Consider the following 22,600-nt stretch of genomic DNA (forward strand, 5'->3'; position numbering starts at 1 on the left):
TCCGAAATATAGCCCAATTCCTATGCGACGAGATTAGGGCGGACTTGCTCCAAGAAATGTATTTTTTTCTGACTTCCAATTTAGATTTTCCCGGGGAACCTTTATGTTGGGACCCCGGTTACTCTGTAGAATTCTGTGTTATCCCCGCGACAAATGTAGAAATAAATAACTGCTGACGACACTAAATTATCTAACTCACTGTTTTTTAATTTCCCGCACAGATATATAAAGTTACGTTACCCTAGGTGCAACTTCAACTCGTCGGAATAGCTACGATTGACTATGATTATAATTTTAATTTGCTCCCCGCATATTCCTTGCGTCATTGAACATAATCCCGGAGCGAACCACGATTATTCAAACGGCCAGATCGTCTAACAGGATTCCCGAAAGGGGGTTACCAAAACCATCGCCTATGGTGATACCTTTCGATAAGGGCTTATTATCATCGACTCCAACTGCAACACCAACCAAAGATTTCGAAAAGTGCTGCAACGATGAAATAATCGATGAACGATAAAATAATTGGTAGCTTAGAGGGCGGTAGGAATCAACGCGGCACTGAATTAGTCAAGCAGTTTGAACGGCGCCTTACGCTGGGCCCACGATGTACGGGAATATTTTTCTTCGGTTCGACAGATCACAACCTGAAGTTCTTGGCGTGATAGACCTCGACTGTTTGGCTAGCTTGTAACTGGCTCCATTCAGAAACATATGATGACAAAATACAGTGAAGAACGGTGCTTCTCCTGTGGCTGAGTGGTATCCATATGGCCACCTCGATCTTCTCTAAGAAGCTCCGGATTGCCGACAGCACATTTCGATTTACCCTCTCCGCTGCGTTGCCTTGGGGTGAGTATATCGGCGTCTTGATGTGTTGGATTCCGAACCCATCGACTATCTTTTCAAACGTCTTAGCTGTGAACTGTTTTCCTTTGTCCAAACGTACCGTACTTGTAAAAAACTTCGTTCACCAGAAAATCTTCTTCGTTCGCCGCCGTCGCATCAAGAAAGTGTATTTCGAGAAATGGTCCACTACCTGGACCTCATTTACCTTCATCTTGCCTGGCTGCCTGGCTGAATCGCGTCCTCGCCGACCGAAACTCCGTTCCACCTCAACGCACTCCTCCCGAAGCGCATCTACGGTGAACAACTCCATCGTGTATACGTAACGCGCTATTCCACCTCTTAAGCCATTTGCTTTCCGTTCCGGCATTGGTTTTTTTCAGGCGTGATGCGAGTTGCTGCATAGAATGGATGTAATCATCCGCGCTTTCCCCCGGCTGTTGCTCGCGCAGAATCAGCTCGTGCATCCGTTCGTGCTCCGTCTGATGGCAACGGTACCGTTCCATCAGAGCCCTCCGCAGCTGGACCCCGATGTCCACTCTGGACTGGCGAACGTGGATCCAATAGCACTTCTTCGCTCTTCCCGATAGGAGGACATGGAAGTTTTGCAAAACCTCATCCCACGGACACCGGTGCCGACGCTGCAGGAACTCCAGACGGAAAACAAAATCCTTCACGAAATTCCGGTCGTCCTCGCCATCAAACGTTACCTTCCACATGGAAATAGCGGCTTCCGTTGTTGGCTGATTCTCCGCGGCGCAACGTAGTCGCCTCTACCGGCCATCCGGTATTCCGGTTCATCGGTCCCGCTGCTCTCAACTTCCGGAAGGTTTAAGACTGGTGGCCGATGCCGCTGCCTGAGCGGCAGTTCCGTTGGTCCCCGACAACGTCTTCCCGTCTCTGCTAGATGCGTCAACCTCAGTCGAACCTGGAACCCGTGAACCTTGGCCAGACTGTCCGCTGCTTGACGATCCAAGTCCTTCCGCTGCGGTTGGCCTTTCTCGGTAGGTTTCAACACGTCGTTAAGAAGCCGCATCATGTCGAGGAAACCGTATCGGATCTCTTCCATCATCAACTGGCCACCTCCGCACTCCTGCGATGCGCGATGTGTATTCGCCGCTTGTGCAAGCGCTGCGTTTAGCGCCGACTCCGCGGCGGTGTCCCATACGGAATTCCGCCTCTTTTGGTCCTGAACCTGCGCCTGACCCATTTCCCCGAAGATGGTTTTAAGATCCAAATTCCTTGGCGATCCTGACAAGGAGCCGGTTGATCCCTAATCCGACCAACTTGTCCACCAATTACCGGCGTTCTGGGTATACCCCCAGCCAGCGACATACACGATAACCAGGCCGCCCCCTCGACATCTGTTAACCAGACTTCGTCTTCGTCGACAACAGGAGGACCTTTCGACCTCAAATACCTATCCCCAAACGCTCATTCGTTGACATTATTTTTCTAATCAAATTTTTAATAGCTAGTATGAATAAATAAATAAATAGAATTGCTTAATAATAAACCTAAGTAAATAAATCAATGTGAATAAATAAATATAAGCATAAATACATAAACAAATTCAATTAAATGGGAATAAATATGAAAATAAATAGGATAACACCAGCTATGCCAAAACAAAAATACAATGTGAATAAAAAACAACAGAACACTGAACAAAGTTTTATAGTCCAACCAATTAAAATAGGACATAGGTCCAGCAATTTACATTTTTACTTTCTTTTTCAGCTTTGAACTGGGGAGATGGAACTGATCACCGTCGGTAGACTTCCGACCATATTCGTCCAAAACTCAAACTTTCCGTCGCTCACTAACCAATCGTCAACTGGATTAGCTATCACCCTTGGTGAAAGCTGCCAGTTAAGGACATCGGCTGACCTGGAGCTCCTGTTAGTTTTTTCTTCCCGTCTGCACCGTCACCACTGATGCAATTGCAGTCTAGCCTGCAAGCCACCGTCTGAGATGACGGAGTCCCCACTACCAGAAAAGGGGAGCCGCCGTTGCCTCGACATTTTCCTTTGTTTTATATTGGACGCCATTATGTAACGAACTGCTTTTCATTTTATTTGTGGCAGTGTCGCTAGCTCAGGCTTTTCCCAGGGCGGAGTTATCCCCTTGCCACACAGCTCGCAACATAATATTGTCAACTATCGACGTCTCACAATTCTACACAACTACGATCTCTAATACACTAAAAAGATACACAAATGCATTAATTTTAAATAAACGACGAAAACTTTAAGTTCACAAACATACTGGTAAGTTCACTTGTTTTAATAAACATAAACATAATTATAGACTAATTCTAACATTATTCACATTTTCTTGTCAATCCCTCATCAGGCAGCAATTCCCCTTGTTCGTCGACTGCTTTTTAAAGTCTAGGAATCCTTGGAGATCTAAAAAACTATTAATTAATCCTGGGGAGCTGCAAGGGATAAGACGGGACGTGTGAACCAACGTGAGTATGTGTTGTATTTCCGTGTAAGACTAACTAAATTCTCGCGACCCGAATTTAGCGGAAATTGAACTGGACAACGACAATTCGGACTCGCGTTTGACTCCAGATTGATAAACACATATCAAGGTAAGTTCAAAAAAGTCGTAATAAGAAAAATAAACCTAATTGAGTTTTAAATTTCAGCGCCAGGACTAGCAGTAGCAGTTGACGGCTGTTAAAGGCAAATGTGGCGGACGACGCCTCACGGAATAGCCAAGGAGCATACTGGAGTCAAAGAAGGTTGCACCGGAAGACTCCCAATACAACGAACGTTGTTTCCCCCTGCGTTCAGTTACTAGCAGGCTTGGAACGGACTCACCGGCGGTATCAGGATCGCCTCGGGGAGGATGTTGGATTGCGATCCTGACTCCAGAATGCCTGGTGGACGGGTAAGTTTCCGAAATATAGCCCAATTCCTATGCGACGAGATTAGGGCGGACTTGCTCCAAGAAATGTATTTTTTTCTGACTTCCAATTTATATTTTCCCGGGGAACCTTTATGTTGGGACCCCGGTTACTCTGTAGAATTCTGTGTTATCCCCGCGACAAATGTAGAAATAAATAACTGCTGACGACACTAAATTATCTAACTCACTGTTTTTTAATTTCCCGCACAGATATATAAAGTTATGTTACCCTAGCTGCAACTTGATAGCTCGTCGGTATGGCTACGATTGAATATGATTTGCATTTTATTATGCTCGTCGCCATATTCCTAATCCTCTCCTTGGGTCATTGGACATAATCCAGGCCGTTTAAGAGTAATCCCGGAGCGTACCGGGATTATTCAAACGGCCAGATCGCCACATAGGATTCCCAAAAGGGGCGTCACCAAAACCATCGCCCTGTCGTGGTACCTATTGATAAGGGCGTATTATCATAGACTCCAACACCAGACAAAGATTTCGAGAAGCGCTACACGGAGTTTTAGCAGAACGATGAAATAATTGGTAGCTTGGAGGGCGGTAGGAATCAACGCGGCACTCAAGCAGTTTGAACGGCGCTTACGCGGGACCCACGCTGTTCCACGCTTACGTCTTCGGTTCCTTGAGGTTGAATACTTCGTTCTTCCGTTCTGCAAATCACAACCTGATGTTCTTGGCGTGATACACTCCCAGCATGCGTTCTTGTATGTCCTTCAGCAAGTACGCATTATTCCCAACGTCCTTGACCACCCTCGGTTTCAAAAACTTAAGGGCGAACTTGACGATGAAGGCTTTGCTGAAATTACTCAGCACAAAGTTCTTTCGGGAGCCTTCCTGTCCTGGCTTGGCGTGTAGTGTGCGGGCTTGCTTGTCGCAGCGTTGACGACTCATAGGCGTCCTCGAGGTGGACTTTGGCGTGAATGACCGGAAGCTTATCCTTCGCCTGCATCACCGTCATTGTATGGACGCACAGAGACCTCGGCTGTCTGGCTAGCTTGTAACTGGCTCCATTCAGAAACATATGATGACAAAATACAGTGAAGAACGGTGCTTCTCCTGTGGCTGAGTGGTATCCATATGGCCACCTCGATCTTCTCTAAGAAACTCCGGATTGCCGACAGCACATTTCGATTTACCCTCTCCGCTGCGTTGCCTTGGGGTGAGTATATCGGCGTCTTGATTTGTTGGATTCCGAACCCATCGACTATCTTCTCAAACGTCTTAGCTGTGAACTGTTTTCCTTTGTCCAAACGTACCGTACTTGTAAAAAACTTCGTTCACCAGAAAATCTTCTTCGTTCGCCGCCGTCGCATCAAGAAAGTGTATTTCGAGAAATGGTCCACTACGATAAATATCCATGCGTGACCACTCTTCGACCTCAGATATTTGCCTAGGAAGTCGATGTAGAGTTTCTGGAAATTTAGTTCCTAATCTACTTCCTATCCCTACTTGCATCCTGAAGTTTGGCGCTATGGTCTCCTTACACATCTCACTTCGTCGAACGAACACCCTCACCTGGATGGTCATCCCTGGCCAATAGAAGTGGCGTCGCAGGATCTCCAGTGTCATTGCCATTCCTGAATATTAGCCCATTGCCGACTTTGAGGTCCAATAAGTTCCTTTCATTCTTCGCTACTTCGTGCACTGACTCCTGATAGTCTTCGGCAGCAAATTCGGTCGTTTCGAACCCCAATGACTTTGTTGGATATGCCAGGACTTCCACGACGCATCGTGACAGGATATCGGCGACAATACTCTCGCTGAAGGGACCATCTGGCGAGCCGTCCCGACAGATCTTTCATAGCCATCAGCCACTTCAAGCTGGCGTGATAGGTGACGTCCATTAAATCCTCGGGGCATCCCAGGTTGGGTGAGTGCCCATTGTCACAGTATCTGTGGCCACCAGAACTTAAAGGTTACGTCGTTTTGTAACATTATTTGTAAGTTTTTCTTTATTCACTTTGTTTCTCTTTCCAGCTCTCGACTCCAACTCCTCGATCTCGATCACACTATCCTTTGTTTTTAAGATTTTACAATTAATTATATCGATATTAGTATTACCTAGTGTTTTATATGTATGTATGCATAGCTTACATTCGGCCTACCTGCTTATGATCGACCTAAATCTACAATAATAATGCTATGGTATTTGGTTTACAACGTTTGTCCAATGTTTAAATCTCACTGGTTCCAATATACTTTTAAATGGTAATTGCGTTAGTTGACAATCATCTACATCAATAATTTCATAACGGTCATTTTCAAATACTCTATTTACTTTGTAAGGGCCGCGATATTTTGGTGCGATTTTTTTGTTAACTCCAGGTGTTGTATCAATATTACGTATAGCTACAAAATCTCCAACTTTATATTCCAAAGGTGCTTTATGTTTCTTCGCATAATGTTGCTCATTCTTATGTTGTGAGTGCTGGATATTCCTATTAGCATTTAAAAGAATAGAATTAAGTCTTTTGGCTTTAAATGCCCTCAATATATTCTGATAATTCGTCAACTTCGCCTTTTTGACTAACGCCAAATAATAGAATACTAGGTGATTCTTTTACCAACCTGCCTGCTCTATTGGCTCTGATAATTTTCCTAACATAGGTGTTACGATTCTCTTGACTTTCTGTAGCCACCTTAATATGCTCTATTTCACGTTCTTGAAGGAAGGTAGAAGAGAGAGGTAGAACAAGATCCACGGTCAGAAATAATTATTTTTGGGCGACTATAAAATTCAAAATACTTACTAAGTGAGTCTTTTGATTCACGAGTAGTAGTGCTGTTTACTGGAAATAGTTTAACAAATTTCGTAAATGAATCTATGACTACAAGGAGGGATTTTCTTTTTGATTGTATACTTGGTAATGGTATACGAGGCTTTGGAACACTATAGAGTGTGAGATTATGAAAGGGTTTCGGTACTGAGTGTTATATACACGGTTTCTTATAAAATTTCATACTTTACTTTTCAAAGCTGGGAACCAATTGTTTCTTTGTAAGTCCTTTCTACATTTATCAGAAGCAAGGTGACCCCATTTTTCATGTGATAACCTAATTATTTTTTCTTCCATGCAACTCGGTGCATAAAGACATAAGGCTATTCTTTTTATAAATAACGCCATCTAATAATTCAAATAATTCAAATGAAGTGCAACTACCTTCCTCTTCGGCTGTTCTTATCTTGATTATTTCAGGGTCACTCATTTGTTCAGTTTGCAATATAAGGTCAATATCCTTAGGTGTTGCTTCTACTACTCCCACTCTACTATGGATTTTTCTCTAAACTCCAATTCATTCATCACCCCCGCTGTCTTACCTTTATTCTTTATGCAAAAATTATTGTCTTCTAACATTCTTTGACTAAGTCTCCTTGCTTATTTCACAATTTTGCCTATTTCTCCTAGGTTCTGTATCTACTAAATGTAGGTTTATCTTTCCTACTCTATTCTCTGGGTTTTTACTATTCCCTACGGAATAAATTACTATTCCCAATGACCATCTCGCTATCTTAGAGTTTTTGGCTTTCCTATTCAATGTCTGCATTAAAGAATTACACTGTCACTATTTTAAAATGCCTATGCTCTAAATAGGGTTTCTATCTCGAAACTATGTTACCTAGACTCAGCTGCATTAGTTTTACCTGAATAAAACGATACTGGATACATCTTGCCATCATCTTTCTCTGTCTCTGCATTAGCGACCAGAAAATCACCAAAGCCATGCGAGCTAGCGTCTGTGTGAAGTTCAGTCTCACGATTAGGGTTAAAGATCGCTAATACTGGAGGATTTGATAAAACAGTTCTCAACGATCTAAAAATTTCTAATTGTTCTCCATTAAGGGAAAATGGGCCTGCTTCTTTTATTAAATCCGTTAAAGGTTTCTCAATTTTTGCAAAAGATAGTACAAAACGCCTAAAATATGAGAAAAATCTTAAGCAAGTGTGAAGGGTGTTTGAATTTTGCGGTACAGGGAATTTTTGTAACGCATCAAGGTGTGCTTCACTAGGTGTTATTCCACTACGGTTGATTTCATAGCCAAAGAATTCACATTCAGGTTTTAAAAACTCACATTTTCTAGGCTGTTCTCACTAATACGATTTAATTTCTTTAGGATTTCTAAATGTTCCTGTACAGTTTTGGTAGCTACCACTATATCATCCTATGTGCTTGTTTTAAATAAAGCCTCCTAATACTTCTGTAATAAATCGTTAAAAAATTGCTGATCCATTTTTCAAGCCAAATCGCATTCGTAAATATACAAATTATGAAAGGTTGGCCGGCGGTTAACGCGCGCGGCTTTTACTAATCAGATGTCAGGCGGAGTCGTGACAATAAAGATTAGGAGTTTACTTTTTAAGCTTTATTATACCGAGCCAAGCAGAGCTGTAGCGTCGGAGACAAAATCAGAACTGAATATAAGATACAAGAATTCAAACTTAGGAGCTAGCATGAAAACGAAACATATTGTTGCGATCTCATATTCGTAGCGGCCACGCTATAAGCAGTGTCCGCCGGCTACGTATCGACATCCGGCATAATGCTTACGTTGCAGTATGCCGATGTTGTCGTATTTCATGCGCCCGTGGGAGCGACGTTAGCTTTAGTTAACTACCCCCCCCTCAAGACGGAGGCCGCCCTCGGCCGACCTTAACTCAGCAATCGCCACGTTCAGTTGTCTTGCGGACCTCTTGGCCTTCCAGGCGCGCCAGCCCACAATGGCAACACATAGCAGAAGGCAACATGATGCTGCTACGGTCAGTGCCACTTGCTGGGGTCGTTCGGCGTTGAATTCTTCTCTGAACCTCCGGATTGTCTCTAAGTTACCTTCATTTAGGCGATGAAGGTACGGGAGACTGAGCACGCTTTGGCGGGAGGTGATGTTCAGCAGAGGGAATTTTGCTACCCCCGGTACTCTGCTCTGGATCCGGTTCTGGTTGACGTACAGGGTTCCGTTAATGACGGCACGTCGGGTGAAGGTAACAAGGTGCGTACCATGCACCCAGATTTCAGAGCTGTTGTCCACTTGTACCTTGGCGGCCCTGTCGTTGATGATGACGATCCCCTCATCTACATAGGTGATGGGATCCAGACTATGGGTTGTATTTCGCAGTGCGCCGCGCCGCCTGCATGAAGTTCTTTCGCGCATGAGCTGCCTGATGATAGCTGACAGAAGGTGGCGCTGGTTGATGCGGTGCAAGCTTTGACGGTGTAGATCTCGTTATCGCACTCTGCGATAACGCCATCATCTAAACGTTGCATGGCTCCGTCGTGACTGACGGGGAAAATAGTAATTTTCTTACAGGCGAACTTAATTACCGGAAATTTAATGATAAAGTGTAATGCGTTATTGGACTGCAGAACTTTTACGGACGATACGGACATGAGGTCCCCTATGGGGGTGTTGGTGGGCTCCTCTAGCCAAACTGAACTCAAATCTGCGTGATCAAGAATATTTGGGCTAACAATGTTCATTTTTGCAAGTGTCACGGCCAACATTAAATTCTGAAGCTCCCTCATGATCATTCTATTTCTCGCGAGCAACGTTTCATACAAATGACCGGTGTCAATTTGTGACGCTTTTGCTGCCTTGAGGATTAAGTTGACGGTGGCAGTTAGTTTATTAATTTGACTCTGGATTTTTGTATTAATTTCTATTTGCCTATTGTTCGCGTCGATCAATCGCGCCTCTACGACCCTACTGTTTTGCAAATCGCTGGCATCAGGTGTGCCGGCTAGAACCTTTAGTATGGAGCCCAGGAAGTCCAAACTTCTGGCCACTCGATGGTGCGCGCCCAGCGCATCCAGCAAGTCCCGGAGGTGTGCTGAATCTACATTCAGCAAATTTCTCATGTGTGACTGCGGGAAGTGATCAAGCAGACTGACCGTCTCCTCTACCACACGTGCGTACTCCGAAAGATTCGCGGAGTGTCTCACGTAGGCGGAATTCTCCCACACCAAGATCTGGCCATCGACTTTGGGAATGTATTTGGCGCGCGAATAATCGGTGATGTGAGCCGATGCCAATGATAGAGATACGAGAAGAATAAGGTTGGTCCTGTGGGTGAAAGTTTAAATGATTGATTTTTCTGTTCTGTAGACAAGGGGGAACCCAACACCAATAATAATAAAAATACTTAAGAATATGATGTGCGCGGATGGCGCTACTCTTAGATCTATTAAAAATTACGCCAAGTGGCTAAAAGATTTTAAAATTAAGCGGTACACTGACCTCGCTACTGGGCGCGTCATTTTAAATTATCCTTGTGGACCACCCTCCCCTCAATAAGGACCGTGGTCCCCATGTCCGCTTCTACAGCTCTTTCTTCGCACAACGGCGTGAGCTTGTTGCCGAGTTTTCGGTTGGATTTTTCCAACACCTTTTCGCCAACATTGAATATCCTATTTTGCCGCGAGGCGTTTTCTCAGGCCCTTAGCGCGGTTTGAGCTTTCTGGATCCTACTGTGGATCTCTACCTGTGGCTCATCAGAGTGTGTTAGGACGATGTCAGCCGGTCTCCTGTTGATGACCGAGTGAATCGACTTTTTAAACTGGGTAGTGGCCAACATTACTATCTCGACCGTATCACTCATGCCCTTGTCTATCCTTATGCATCTGGCTAGCTCCAGTAATGTGCTATGGAAACGCTCCACCTGCCCGTTGGAGGTGCTGTGCAGTGGTGGTGCGTTTGTAACGCTTACACCAAAGTTGTTACACAGCATGGACACGATCGTGTGCGACTTCAACGAAGGTTCGTTATCGCAATAAATGGTCTTTGCCCTTGGGAAAAAGTTCATGAGCTGAAGCAGCGCTGGCTTCAGGTCCTCAATAGTTCTCGAGGCGATGGTTTGCACGACGGCAAATTTAGAAAACTTGTCGACGCAAGTGAGGAAAAACTTTTTGTCGGTAGAGAAAATGTCGATGTGCAACATTTCCCCTGTGTGTGACGGTATTCTTGTTTTTTCGGGTGCCTGTAATACTTTGCCCTCGCACAAGTCCTGCAATTCTGCGCGATCTCGTTGGCCAGCTTGGCCATTTTTGGGAAATAGTATTCCGACAATACCTGCTTTACATTTTCTTGCGCTGCTCTGTGCGCCCTATTATGTTCAGCAGTTAAGATTTCCCTTCTTTCTTCGATTCTGAGTACGTTCACGACACGGTTCCTGCAATGCCAGAACTTTGTGGCTGGGAACCTCCGGACTATCTCATCTTGTATCATTGCGAGCGTGTGCAAATCGCAATGGATGGCGTTTACGGCCCTTGGGACGATTATGTCTACCAGTTCGTCTAATAAAGATCCCCTGTCGACGAAGTTAACCGTGTGGCGTCTTTTATTCCCGAATAGAATAAAGGTAGTTTTAGACGGGGAACGTGCTTCTTCCAGTATTATCTGGTTCTGGAAGCAGTTCAACGGCTTGTCTGTCGACTCGATTGTGTGGGTGAGAGACATCTCGCTGTGAATCGTTGCTGCACAAGACTCGGGCTCTTCTTGTTCCAGCACATTAAGCTGCTGTCTGGACAAGGCGTCCGCTACCAGGTTCTCTTTACCGGGCTTGTAGAACAGTCGAGCATTGAACTCGTCTATGCGGGCCTTCCACCTCTTAATTTTTGCGTTCGGGTTTGATTCCGACACAGAAAATGTTAACAGCTGATGGTCAGTGAAGATATTTATATCTTTCACTCCATACAAGTAATGCCGCAGTTTAGCCAGGGCCCAATAACTCGCGCTCGTTAGTCGCGTAGTTGGCTTCACTGTCTTTAAGGGTTCTTGAAATCATTGTCAAGAGGGCCGGCACTCTTGAGACAACACCGCACCTATACCATGGGCTAAAGCATCTGTCGTTAGATCAAATGGCTTCTTATAGTCCGGGTAGCTGAGCATGACGTCTTCTGATGCCAATATATTGCGCAGCTTTTGGAACGCCTCTCGCTGGGACTCAGAGAAATGCACCTGAATGTTTCTTGATCTATGCCTACTAACTGTTCCATTCTCGCCCTTTAATAAGTTTGAGATGGGCCTTGCTATAGCAGCGAAGTCTCTGATGAAACACCTATAGTAGCTCGCGAGGCCCAGAAACGATCTGACTTCGAATAACGTCTTAGGCTCTGGAAATTCTTTTATGGCCTTGACTTATTGGTGACTATGAACCCAAGAAAGCTCACACTTTTCTTAAAAAAACGCGATTTCTCGATTGAAACTATCATGTTCGCTTCTTGTAAGCTCTTTAACACCCACTCTACATGTTTGATGTGAGCCTCCTCGTCTTGCGAGAAGATGATCACATCATCAACATAAACATAGCAAAATTTGCCTATTTGTTCCCGTAAGATGTCATCGATCGTTCGCTGGAAGATGCCGGCGGCGTTCCTGAGGCCGAACGGCAATCTCTTAAACTCATACTTTCACCCGTTTACCGAGAAAGAAGTTTTCTCGCGATCGCGCTCCGCTAGTACGACCTGATGATATCCTGATTTGAGATCCAGTGTCGAAAAATAGCGGGCTTTACCCAGCCTAGTATCATTGATATATTTGGCATGGGGTATTTGTCGGGAATGGTGTGCTCGTTAAGCTTGCGAAAGTCTATCACCAAGCGCTTCTTGCGGTTGCCCGCATCATCGGTGCCCTTTTATATCTACTACCCATATGGGGTTGTTGTAGGGAGATGCCGATTTCTGAATTATGTCGTTTCTTAGAAGATCTTGGATCTCCTTATTAACGAAGTCGGCTACGCCCATGGGATATGGGTATAGCCTGGCATAAATGGGCTCTTCGCTTACCGTTCTGATGGTGGCGACCACCGCACCGAAGTATTGTATGGCAGGGCCTCGTTTGGGTCTGCAAAGGCCTTTTTTCTGGCCTTTAATAATTTTTGAAAAGTCTCCCGCACTGGTCACTTGCCTTGTGTTCTCTTTCTTCAATGCTCCTCGCGAAGTTGGCAGCGAACGCATATCTTTCATGGTTCGATTCCACCTGTTGCGCGAGCGCCAGAGCTGACGGCAAGTCCCTTGGCTTTGCTGAAAACAGCACATCTGTGAGACTACGCTTGAGTCCCGAAACAAACACACGTAGTGCATCTTCGCGGAACTTTTCACAAAGGCCCTTTGCTAGGACCGGATTGTATGACATGTTGACTTTATTAGTCAACAATGTAAGTTTTTTGCCGACTTCATCGTAATATTGCCGTAGAGACATGCTGCCTTGTCTCAGCGTGCCCAACTTCTGCTTGATTACGTGAATTGGACGTTTGTCGCTTTACGTGAAGTCGAGGCGACCTATAATCGCGTCAAAGTTAAGTACTGTGCCGAAAGAGGCTAGAACAACGTCCGCGGCCCCCTGATTTTGTTTCTTATAATTATAACCGCCTGATAATGGCGTGAACTGCCGTCGTACGGCTTAAAAATACGATAGGCTGCGAGAGCCGCCTGTCTCCATGAAACATACGATTCATGTACGCCTGCAAACTCGGGCAAGCATTTGACGGCATCCAATGCCTCGTCGCAGCGGATATCATTTCTTATCTCTATGGGTGCATAAGCTTGCCCCTCTGGTGGCGTAATGTGCGCTGCCGCCAGTTGCTGAGAGATTGAGTTGACTTTGTCAAGCAAGGCCTTATTTGCAGCGGTTTGCTCAGCTAAGGCGGCGGTGACGGCTGCCTGTATTACGAGTTTCAACTGGTCTGGGTCCATGACGCTGTCTGTAGGACGAGGTGGGGGTGAGGGTGTGCGTCTTGGCACCGGAAAGCGAATGCGATGATTGTCGCAATCAGAGTCAGAATCACTACACTGTCGGCGAGTGGTTCTATAGAAAAGGAAGGGTGAAGTCATATGCCTCTAATATAAACAACGAAAACTCGAACACAACGCTTGAGGATGGAGGCAACAAAGCTGCAAAATTCCACGGATCGTATTATGTTGAACGACCAAACCAAACAAACGAAACAAAGGCAGACGGAAAAAAATATTTGTGCGCGCATGCATTTGGTGCGCCGCTTTTAGTAATTACTCAACAAATGTTTATATATTTTTGCTGCCAATAGTTTACTATTTTCCGTCAACTTAATCCACAACTAGTTTCACGTATTTTAAAATTATTTAATTTTAAAAAAATTATTTAATTACATTTAAGACAAGACACTTGCAAAAACTGTGCTTATATGCTTATTTTTATTTCGCAGGTTTAAGAGCAGTTTAAAGAAAGGTGCCCACTTACATTTTTTGGTGTTGTGTTGCGTTTCAAACTGAAGTCGGTGTCTGTTGTTGTACACTGCTTGTCTCTGCCTCCCCGCTGTCCAGATAGCATGCGCGCTAATCTGGCGATAAGTCGCTGCCCGAAGAGCTCCAGCGGCTTCGGTGTTACGTGAAATTAAATTTGCGCTATAGCGCACCTCAGCCAACTGCACTCAAGAAGCGAGTTTAATGACGTTTCCGCTGTGCTGCCTGTGTTGACGTAGGTCAGCAGCAGCCACTTGTCAGATTGTTCTGTTGTAAGCAACAGTGATCACAAGCACTTGTTTTTGTTGTTGGCACTTGATGTTTGTCACTACAGCCCTGTTGACGTGGCTGAGTTTTATTCACTTTTAGTTAGATTTTAGATTTTTAGAGATTTTTAAGTTTGTTTGTCACTAAGCCCTGTTGACGTGGCTGAGTTTTATTCACTTTTAGTTAGATATTAGTTTTTTTTTTTTTTTGAGATTTTTAAGTTCGTGGGTAATGACTAACGCACTGTCAAATACCACAGGTTGGGCGCCAATTATGAAAGGTTGGCCGGCGGTTAACGCGCGCGGCTTTTACTAATCAGATGTCAGGCGGAGCCGTGACAATAAAAGATTAGGAGTTTACTTTTTTAAGCTTTATTTTACCGAGCCAAGCAGAGCTGTAGCGTCGGAGACAAAATCAGAACTGAATATAAGATACAAGAATTCAAACTTAGGAGCTAGCATGAAAACGAAACATATTGTTGCGATCTCATATTCGTAGCGGCCACGCTATAAGCAGTGTCCGCTACGTATCGACATCCGGCATAATGCTTACGTTGCAGTATGCCGATGTTGTCGTATTTCATGCGCCCGTGGGAGCGACGTTAGCTTTAGTTAACTTACATATTGTTCTTGGGGTGTTACAAAAGAGGTAAATGGTACACTCTGTGAATCTACGCATATTTGGAGAAAGCCGCTCTTAAAATACATTATCGAAAAACACATCTTGCCTTCTAAGTATTCTAAGCAGTCTTCAATTAACGGTAATGGGAAATGATATTTTAGTATTCGTTTTTTAAGTCCTCTATAATCTACGCACACTCTTAGTTCACCAGATTTCTTTTTTATCAAAACTATGGGAGATTTACTATTCCAAATTACATTTTTCTTAAGAAGATCATGTATTATTACACCTACTTTTCCTTTTTCATAATATGACAAACACCTAGGTAAGCAATGGAACGACGTAGTATCTGTAACTCTAATAGTCATTTGATACGTATGTTTTGTTCCTTTAACTCATCCCCAATATATCCTGAATAGTTACTAAAATATTGTTCGTTTTCTAACTGCTTATTTTCTTGATAACTATTTATATAATTTTGAGTATAAAATTTTTTTTATATTTAAATTATTTTTACTTAAATAACTAGAATTATTTATATTAGTTTTCTTATAATAATCGGTTTTATATTTACTGGTGAAAAGAGATGCACAAAATATTTTATCACTGTCGTATTTAACAGTTTTATTCGAAAAATTACGCTGTGCATTTATTTGTTTCTTATGTATTAATTGGACTATTATTCTATTATTTTCATTGAATCTCGTCCTAGTAAAGTATCTTCTACGACTAATTACTAACTTTGTAAGCTTTTTCTTGAAAATATACAATGGACTCAATATTCGACAAGTGTAACAATGTACGGCTGTAGGTCCTTCCTGAAGGTTTATTGATTTGGTCATCTTAACGTTACTCGAACCATTCGGATTGCAGAAACAACCCGCTGATCACATATCTTTACTTTGTCATATAGGGTTATCTTCTTACGCAATTTATCAATGATTCATAAAAAGCTAAAGAAGTGGAAGTTCCCGTTTTGTCTCGGAGCACAATTGCACGAATTACATCAGAATTGATCTGGTACCTCATAGGTGTTCATTATGTGCTCAAAATCGTTTATCCAATGCTGTATCGGGTGATGATGGTCACCCATTCCGAAAAGTAATTAATTAAGGCTTCGACGTCTTCGACGTTATATCAATGACGTCATTTCTACTTGTGCTCGTCCATCCTTCCATTAGCTTAACTTCTGCTTACAGTTCAGCAATACGCTTCCAAGCTGGGTACAAGCTGGGTTTTAAATGTGACATGTAACATTGTTTAAATGTGACATCTCTAAATGTAAATATTAATTCTCTCTCGATAAATCATCCATTTGCTCGTTTCTACAATATGGTTGTCGCTTTCTTCCTCGTGCATGCTGCCATTGTTTTCGTTTACAGTTATGAGCTTCTCAAATATTTTAATTTCATCAGATTTGATCAGTGATTTACACTTATGTACAGTTTATTTAAAATTAATGCATTTGTTTACCTTTTTCTCTTTGTTTTCGTATTAGAGATTGTAGTTGTGTAGAATTGTAAGACGTCGATGGTAATCGAAATTATGTTGTGACCTGTGTGGCAAGGAGAAACCTCCGCCCTGGGAAGAGGTGAGCTAGCGAAACTGCTACAAATAAAATGAAAAGCAGTTCGTAAAACATTTTTGCATTTTTATTTTTTTGAATTCACGCCCATAAAGCGAAAAAAAAAATAAATAAAAAACATCCTCGTGTTCCATTTTCCACCGTTCCCTGTCGCCGCTAACTCATCGACGCTAATATGACGCACACCATATTTTTATTTGCGTGTAACGGATATTAAAATACCATATTTATGTTCTTAGGCATATACCTACCAGACATGTTTAACGCCACATTGCTCTTAAACATTTTAAAATATATATCATCAAAGCTGAAACAATTTTAAAAGGTTATTTATTTGTTTTGATTGGAAATGAAAATGCAAAAGGGTTTCTTCGTTGCAGGTCAAAATATAAATGGTATATGTAAACACATTTCCTTAGAAATGTTTTTTAGAATAAATACCCTTAGTGCTCTGTCTATCACCGTTCCGTTTTTGTCGCTAGTTGATTGTCGCAATTTTGACGGGTATTATTTAAGTATTACCAGAAAAAAATGTGCCGCTGAACCGGGACTCTTTACACAACGATTGTTGAATGCTTAAGAAAACTAAAAACAACATGGGTAGAAGGGAAATACAAATTGGTACAATTAAAACAGGAAAATTATAAAAATCCAAGGTAGGGAAAAGCAAAAATGTAGTTAAAAGGTAAACACGTTTTTAAAATGTCGGTCAATTTTAGGCGGTTGTTAAAATTCCAGCCATGTTAAATGTCTGCAGTATGCAATAAAAATTCGTGCAAGGAGACTACAAAAATTTTTTTTTTTATCAAAATTTAAATATACTAGTTCATTGGAATAATATAACTAAAAATGGATTGGAACTGTTATTCATCAAACTGTGGACAACTAAAGGCATATGTAGCTATTCATTTCCTGTAATTGAAGCATAAGATTTGTTTACTGAAAGTATCTTTGTATTCCATGCGACCTCATCCTTCATCAGTGTGCATTTATTTATATTTATGCATGGTATGTTGAGTTCATTTTGAAGGCTATGGAAAATATTCAAAAGAAAATATTTAAAATTTTCGTAAACGATGGTGTTGCATCAGCTGGCGCCTTCGGTTTTATATATGTTCATACATATGTACATACGCACGAATGGAAGTTTTATATGCCTCTGTATTAGATTTTTAGTCAAATATAAATTACATCTGACACGGTATGCTATCTAAGCTTCTAAAATTTGTAATCTGAAACACACAAATTTTCTAATTACGTTACATTAAAGCAGGCCTTTAAAATTAAGATTTATTGTCAATGTTCCGTCAAGTCGAATTTTTAAAAAGATAGCTACTAATAACTTGTTAATACGCTTTTGTTCTCGTATCATCGAAGGTTGATTTGGATATATAGTAATGGTCTTGGTGTGCAACGAGTGGCAACGAGACCAGACGCCAAGCACATCATCACCGATACCAGGATCAGGAGCAGTCGGATCAACAGAATTAAACAGAACAGGCACAGCCGACACGGCCACGGAATTACCTCAGACGACCAGGTATCTATCCGGGGAAGGACAAGAACCGACTGGGAAGGCTCATTACGCTTTAAATATGGAAACTGACAACAAAAAAGTGGAGCAGGACAAATTTTTTCATTTAATGGAAATAAACGAACTTGATATGGCTGATAGTATTAACGATACGGTAGCTGAGAAGCAGGAAAATAACAATATGGACGGTTGTGATTCCAACACAGAATGTATTGACCGACGTCCGGATGAAGTTTCCCAGCACGCTATAAATATGGCAATGAACTCTGTGCTGAATGCAAATAACACCGGGGTTGGAGCTCGTGTAACTACTGCCTGCAGTCTGTTCAGCCCACTAGGGCTACTAAACAATAGTGCATTACAAAGGGATGTGGCAACGGAATGCGGCACTTTACAGGTCGCTTCTGTACCCACAACTTCTACCGTAGATCTAGACATAGGATCGGAATCTGCCCCAACGGCATGTATGGATGCTGCAAAAATCGTATTACATTGCGAAGCAAAGTCTCATAAGTTTGAGACAAGGTCTATATTTTTGCCGCCGAATCAGGATTGCAAGGTGGGTCGCCTTATAGCTAAAAGCAAAGCGGGTGAGGGAAACGCTATATTTGACTGCAAAGTGTTGTCAAGAAACCATGCGATTCTGTGGTACACTCCAGATGGTAAGTTCTGGGTCAAGGACACAAAATCTAGCAACGGTACCTTTATTAACGACAACAAGTTGGGCAGTGATCCAGCGGAACTACATTATGGCGATATCGTTAAGTTCGGCGTTGAGGTAATTGAGAATTCACGCCAGGAGGTGCACGGCTGTATCCTAGCCCGTGTTGCTCTGTTTCTACCCAATGGTCAAGAGGCCATTTCAATCAAGGCAGACCAGATGCTGTTGACGGTGCCTAACCGAATCAGCTTTGACGAAGTGCAGCGCCTTAACGCCTTCCTCCAAGAAGCAGCACAAAGGGAAAAGTCTCTGAAAGCTAAATTAAGCAGCTTGCAAGGCGTCCTTGATACTACCAGAAAGAACTCTGCGATGTGTTGGCAAAGCATGATAACTGAAGACCAATTGCTGCACAAAATAAATTTTCTCGAAAAGAAACTACAGATGATGGAAAAGAACATTCCAGAGAATGCACTTCGAAACGAGGTAGGTAGATAATTGGTTTGTTGAGCAGATCGCTAGTAGGGCCGATTAAATGTTTGATTCAGACTAAATTTGTTGTAGCCTTTAGTTATGTTTAAGCCATTTCATTCATTATACGCTTGATCAGGATCACTAGGCGAGTCGATTTACCCATATCCGTCCGTCTGTCCGTATGAATGCTGTTGTGATCTCGGAACTAGAAAAGCTAGCAGATTCTAATAAAGCCTACATAATACAGTCACGCCCCGCTTTTTTTAAATATTTAGATTTGTATAATTTTAATTTGTGTCTTGGCAATTTTTATCGATATGCAAAAAACATTTTCGCCACGGCTTTTTAAATGCCCAATACAGCCGCCCCACACTTTTGAAAAGTTTCTTTGGATATGCTTAAAACAATTTGAGACGTCCTCTCTAATTCCCATAAACTTCAATAAGCTGTCACGCCATTTTTAGGTAATTTAATAAAATGTATAATAGTCAACTGCAAAATAAAAAACAATTTAAAAAAAAAATAATATTTGCACATCTTTTAAAATAAAAGATTACAAGTATTAAAATCTGTTAGTTGATGATTATTGATTTTGTTTAATACAAAAATCTTTTTTTTTTAAACGGACAAGAAAAAAAGTAAAAAAAAGAACAAATTATTTTGTTTTGTGCATTTTGATTTTGGTTTCATTTTTATTTTGATGAAAGTGTATTTTGGTACTATTCCAAAAGTCCGCCGGTAGTGACGGTAGAGTTAGTTAAATTTCTTATTGTATGTACATATTTTGTAAATGTTACCATTAATCGTCACTAAATAAGATATGTGATTTCCTTTAAAATGTTGCTGAAATGTCTAAAATAGCAATACGGTTGAGATTTATTTTGTTTATAACAAAAAAAAAAAAATTTTATTTTATTTACAAATTGTTTAATTTGTTTATAATTCGAAATAATTTCACGAGGCCATTAAAGTGTTTAGTTATTTTGTTATTTCCTTACCAGACATAGTAAATTCTTATACGAATTGAGCTTTGGTATTTTAAAATCGCTGAAATCTCTAATCAAGAAATAAAATTCGGTATCTAAACTACGGAATCACGCTTTAAGTCTTGGAATGGGTACATATGTTTTAATTTTTATCATTGTTTCTAATATACAAGTGGTTTTGGGATCTAAAACAGGATCTAAACTTATCTAAGAACTAATCAAAACTTATACAGAACGACTTTCTTCTTAGTTGATGATCGACAGTTCAAAAGGTTGAAAATTGGTCTAAAAATCTTTTTAATTATATTCTGGAAAAATTGGTTTGTTGTAATATTTCTCTTTTGTATTTAATAGATTGTAAAGCTTCTTGAGGATAAAACAACGTACCAGTTAACTGCCAAAGAGGCCCTGCGCAAGGTCTATCAGGAACGCTGCGATGCTATGCAAATGCTCTCTAAGATGGAGATGGCCTACGCCACTTCTGAAAACGAGTGCGACATACTTCGCGCTCAAGTTCTAGCACTAAAACAGACACTGAATGACTTTAATTCTCGGTTAGAGGAACTTCAGCAAGAGTACATGGAATTCAAAAAGGAGTCCGTGCGCCAAGAACAAGACGCTAAGGAACAAGAATCACTCAGTTTGGAGTTGCTAAATGGGAAGCTAACGACGCAAGAGCGCGAGCTTAAGGAGCTTCGTCTACAGGCGTCGCGAATCCATCATGTTATATCCGAGCCTGATACTGAAAATTTGAAGGAGCAAATTGTTTCAAAGCACTTAGATACAATAAATCTTGACGATAACGATTATGCTCAAGGTAATAAACGTTTAGACAATTATATATTGTCTGTGTCACAAGGTAAAGATATGTTAGACATTGATCACCAGACAGCAGATTCCGTATCACAAGAGAAGGTAATGATTATATCAGTCATCTCGGTATTATATAAATTAATATTTAATATTTCTATTCTAGAAGTTGAAACTAAGTAATCCCGATTTACAACAGGTCAGTTTAAAATCAAGCGTTTTAAAATTGCTAAAAAACTCTGATCTGGGCAAGGGCGAAGAAGGCTCTTCAGTGCTTAAAGCTATTTTTAATGGTGACGATGGAGGCTTTGAATGCAAAGTTAATGAGGATATGGCAAAAGTTTCAGTTGCAACAGAGTTCGTTAGCAAAAATACATCTGAAATCGTGAATTACCCTAACAACTATTCTTCAAGCACACATACAATTTTAAAAGATTCGGCTGCAGAGATTTATCCAGAACTTGATTTGGAAAGTAAGAAAGAGCTTGTAGGCGTTGAGGAAAATCTTAATATTCAAAATGCATTGCCGACTGAGCAGGCTATCGATATGTTACATGAGGAATGCGAAACCTACAAGAAAAAAACAGTCGATTTAACAAGTGAAATACACTTCCTGGAGGCGGAGATCGAGCTATTAAAGAAGCAACTTGGAAAAGACGTGGATCACAATTTTAAAGCAACCCTGCAGAAAATCGGAGAGGAAAACAGTTTACCGCGTGAGACTTTAGAGCTAATTGATAATGGAGATATCCCAGAAGATGTTTGGAACGAGGACATAGAAACCATTAATAATCCAAAAGTAGACAACGAAGAAGAACTAATTGTTTACAAGGAACTTCTTGAACATACGGAGCTTGACAACATGCAGCTTCGTAAAGAAATCTCGGAGCTGCAATTCAAGCAAAAACACATCCCGTTGTTTAGTAAACAAGAGATACTAAGTCGCTTTCTACCTCTTGGTTGTATTATCATCGGTCTGTTCATATATTTTCTTTCCAGTCGAATTTAACCGCTGTCATAGCTAATGAATTAAAATCTCTTATTTACACACTATTGTTCTACACTGGGAAGACAGTACATTCTGTTAATGCTTGCGTTATCGTCAAGCTTTATTAAATTTTTATTTGCTTTTGTTTTTAAAATCACTTCAAGCTCAAAATTTAAGTCGTAATGATGAAATAATAAACCAGAGAAAAAATTATATTTAACATTTTTATTTTTCATTTACTGCTTTAAGCATGGAACTTACTTCAATAAAGTGCATGCTGTCTTGATTTGGTTTCAACTATCATGCTGACAGTTTACATAAGCATTACTATTTACTATTTGGTTGTCTTAATATATTTGTAAACCTGTTTCCGAAGCCTACTAAAAAACCAATTCGAATATACTAAAAATAATATTGTATTACAACAAGATATTTTTTTTTTAATTACATTTGTGGTCCCCTTCAATCCAAAAAAATAATAGATTACCATGCATCTTTTGCACATCAACCGATATTCTTGGACAATAATAAAACTGCCGACATTTTGCTAGGGATGTTTGTCAGCAATGCAATCTTATAGGGTGTGCTCGAAAGGTATCCAGAGCTTATAGCGTCATTAGTGCGAAAACCATTTGTTTGTTAACATATCCTTCTGATATTTTCTGATAGCCACACATATTGG

General features: G+C 41.3%; 1 protein-coding gene and 1 long non-coding RNA gene across 3 annotated transcripts; one reads left to right on the plus strand and one right to left on the minus strand.

Annotated features, from left to right (window-relative positions):
• Positions 1–15,785: 15,785 nt before the first annotated feature.
• On the minus strand, positions 15,786–16,709 carry LOC113564606. The gene is made up of 2 exons (XR_003408125.1): positions 16,357–16,709; positions 15,786–16,272 (listed from the first exon to the last, which is right to left on the minus strand). It is a non-coding gene; the product is annotated as an uncharacterized LOC113564606 (long non-coding RNA).
• Positions 16,710–17,031: 322 nt separating this feature from the next.
• On the plus strand, positions 17,032–22,138 carry LOC6548515 (sarcolemmal membrane-associated protein). 2 transcript variants are annotated; one of them, XM_026982854.1, is made up of 5 exons: positions 17,032–17,124; positions 17,188–17,476; positions 17,846–19,146; positions 20,475–21,035; positions 21,097–22,138. In XM_026982854.1, exons 3-5 carry the CDS (start codon positions 17,866–17,868, stop codon positions 21,937–21,939), a joined length of 2,685 nt encoding a protein of 894 aa, XP_026838655.1. In that variant the 5' UTR covers positions 17,032–17,124; positions 17,188–17,476; positions 17,846–17,865; the 3' UTR covers positions 21,940–22,138. The 2 variants fall into 2 exon arrangements, with proteins under 2 accessions (XP_026838655.1, XP_026838654.1); XM_026982853.1 differs by lacking the exon at positions 17,188–17,476 and having other exon boundaries at positions 17,037–17,124.
• Positions 22,139–22,600: the final 462 nt, after the last annotated feature.

Source organism: Drosophila erecta, unplaced genomic scaffold (genome assembly GCF_003286155.1).
Source record: "Drosophila erecta strain 14021-0224.00,06,07 unplaced genomic scaffold, DereRS2 tig00000246-arrow-arrow-pilon, whole genome shotgun sequence".
Classification (NCBI taxonomy): domain Eukaryota; kingdom Metazoa; phylum Arthropoda; class Insecta; order Diptera; family Drosophilidae; genus Drosophila; species Drosophila erecta.

Coding starts and splice junctions, on each gene's coding strand:
- LOC6548515 (XM_026982854.1), top strand. CDS start 17,866: ATGGTCTTGGTGTGCAACGAGTGGCAACGAGACCAGACGCCAAGCACA. Junction 19,147..20,474: donor AGAATGCACTTCGAAACGAG/GTAGGTAGATAA, acceptor TGTATTTAATAG/ATTGTAAAGCTTCTTGAGGA. Junction 21,036..21,096: donor ATTCCGTATCACAAGAGAAG/GTAATGATTATA, acceptor TTTCTATTCTAG/AAGTTGAAACTAAGTAATCC.